Source organism: Mesitornis unicolor, unplaced genomic scaffold (assembly GCF_000695765.1).
Source record: "Mesitornis unicolor isolate BGI_N332 unplaced genomic scaffold, ASM69576v1 scaffold4080, whole genome shotgun sequence".
In the NCBI taxonomy this organism is placed as follows: domain Eukaryota; kingdom Metazoa; phylum Chordata; class Aves; order Mesitornithiformes; family Mesitornithidae; genus Mesitornis; species Mesitornis unicolor.
Genome location: NW_010158828.1, coordinates 25788 through 28517, shown reverse-complemented (window position 1 = coordinate 28517; position 2730 = coordinate 25788). Strand labels below are relative to the sequence as shown.

The following is a 2730-nucleotide window of genomic DNA, read 5'->3' as shown; positions in this document are numbered from 1 at the left end:
GGGTACAGGTGGCACATGGAAGGTTACGGGGGAAGCGATGTCAGAGATGTCAGCAACGGTATCGCCAAAGTCTCAAGGCTGCTGTGTCTCTGTGGACAATACCCCATTAAAAACCATGTATATTATTACCACTATAATAATAATAATAATTATTACCATTATTGTTATTTACTTTTAAATTTGCACCACTCATACCTGCTCAAGATAAAGCCTGCCACCCACCCCAATTTGGATTTGCGGCAAGTCTCCCTCTCCTGATGTTTCACAAGCTGCCTTTTTGACAGGGTAACATTTTTACTTTTGGTGTGCCACACCAAGATACGAGGAAAGCCTGAGAGAGCTGGGTCTGTTTAGTCTGGAGGAAACTGAGGGGGGATCTCATTAATGCTTATAAATATCTAAAGGGCAGGTGTCAGGAGGATGGTACCACACTCTTCTTGATTGTGCCCAACAACAGGACAAGGGGCAATGGTCACAAGCTGGAACACAGGTGGTTTAGCTTAAACATACGGGTAACAGAGGGTAACAGAGCACTGGAACTGACTGCCCAGAGAGGTTGTGGAGTCTCCTTCTCTGGAGATGTTCAAAACCCGCCTGGACACGCTCCTGTGTGACCTACTCTAGGTGATCCTGCTTTAGCAGGGGGGTTGGACTGGATGATCTTCAGAGGTCCCTTCCAACTCCGACCATGCTGTGATTCTGTGATACTGCACTTCAATAAAATACCCTCAAATTCCAAGTGCTTTGTGCTATCAGGGAAAGCTGCCAAGCTGGATGCCCCGCAGAAATAAGGTAATCAAGGATGAATAAATCTCTTTGCGCTGTGCTAGTTCTGAGGGGATTTATTGCTTTAAGAGGCGAAAAAGTAGAATGAGTGCCTGTTTTGACAGCCACGTAAAACTTGCTTCACTTCACTCTGAACAGGCAGGGAAATGAAGACTAAGGACTGCCAAGGGGAATCCAAATAATTAGGTCATCTCATGGGGTCCTGCCTTCTCCACATTGCCCAGTGCTGGAGAGACAAAGATTAATTTTCAGATTTTCATCCAATCTTTGCTGTCCTTCTTACAAGAGAGGAAGGGAGAGGGAGTCTTTCTGGCACTTAAGGAGAGGCAAAAGGAGATTTTAAATATACAGCAGAGCACAAAGTGCCTTGCATTTCATCCTCCAAGACTGCCATCTCCTTCTCAATCTGCAGAGAGCAGGCTGTTAGGATGCACACTTAGTGAAGGCCAGAAAGAAGCATTAGGATGTAGAGGACTTGTCTGAGAAGAAAGATGAAAGAGACTACACAACTCGGTGAGGAAAATCAAGTGCTACAGTGGCACTCACTGCTGATTACTCTCCTTTGTGCAATGCAGCTTGCCAGAGCACTCCCACACAACCTTGGCTCTCCAGCTGGTTTCCCAGAGCAACCCTCAGCACCCACAAGCCCAGCAGCAACAACCAAGGTTTCCAGATAAGGGCTCAGCCACTCAGCCACCGGCAACAGCGACATCATCTCTTACAAATCATGACAGCAAACAATTTTTATTCAGGGGGAAAAGAATCGATTCTCCAACTCACTGATTGTGGTGAAGACGCTTGTGAAGCAGAAGTAATCCACAGCATTGAGTGAGAGCAGGTGATACAGAAACTGTTCCCGTTCTTCTTCACAGCGCAGGAAAGCGTAACGCTTGTAAAGTTTCCTGGTAGGAACAAATACATTGGTTTTTTTTGTTGTCGTTGAAAAAGCACCATGTTAAAATGTGTTCAAATCTCAAAACACCAAATGAAGAGTTAATCTTCATGAGAGGTAAGAAAAAGTGAGATTCTCCAGCTAACACAAGCTCCTAGAAGCTCATAGGGGACATTTACCCTTTATGCTTTACCTGTGTTTTACACATGACTCTCAGCTCCATGCTACCATAGCAAGGCCAGAGTTAATCTCATTAAAGTTTTGTTTTTTCAGCATAGCACAGGTATGAACTAATGCTAGTCACAACAGCGGACCTGAACCAACACATAGCAACCTCATTTCTTCCCACTGTGGAGCAGCCTTGTCTAATAACCTAATCTTCTTTTTGCTCCATAGTGTGACAGAGAATATTAAGCAGAAGGCACCAAACCAGGGAAGGCACCAAGAAGCAGCAAGGGTCCTCCTGCCACCCTCTCAGTTCAGTGAACCCAGCGTATATCACTAGTTGCCCAAAGCAGCGCAAAGGCACACCAGGAGTTAACCTGGCCCTGCTCTGAGAAAGCACAGAGCTTGTGATGCTGCCTGTAGTCTGAAGGCAACATTCCCAAAAAGCTGCTGAGGTAGATGGATGTAGGTGAAACTTCAGGAAAAGACAGGTCTGGCATCATGCTTTTAGCTGATCACCCAAGAGGTGACTGTCTCCAGCTACTCTCCTGTTCCTGTTAGCAGGATTGAGTATTTGGTAGCTTTTGGCATAAATCACACATGTAACTCATCACCAAGCCACAACTGCATGCAATAGCTGGGACATTTTCTTTTCATAAGGTCTGGGTTGCCTTTTTTTTCCTAAATGCATTGCTTTCAAAAAATGAAGTTAGGGTACATCTACACAGGCAGATCCTTAAATACCTATGTGTGCAAAAGGAGGCAAAGCTGGGGGAGCTGCTAAAGTGGCTGGGAGGGATGGCCTCTAACCCAGCCCATTGGCACTCAGGATGGGGGCCTGTGTTGGGCTTGAGTGCATGTAAGGTAGGGCTGCTGCAAGAAAAGGG

General features: G+C 45.8%; 1 protein-coding gene across 1 annotated transcript in view; it reads right to left on the bottom strand.

The window, feature by feature from the left end:
- Positions 1–1566: 1566 nt before the first annotated feature.
- LOC104540745 (DENN domain-containing protein 5B-like) overlaps positions 1567–2730 on the bottom strand; it is a gene marked incomplete at its 3' end in the record, with an annotated part of 25957 nt that continues 24793 nt past the window's right edge. The window contains exon 10 of the mRNA XM_010184625.1: positions 1567–1688. Within this exon, the coding sequence (XP_010182927.1) occupies positions 1567–1688 (122 nt within the window). The remainder of the gene's footprint in view (positions 1689–2730) is intronic.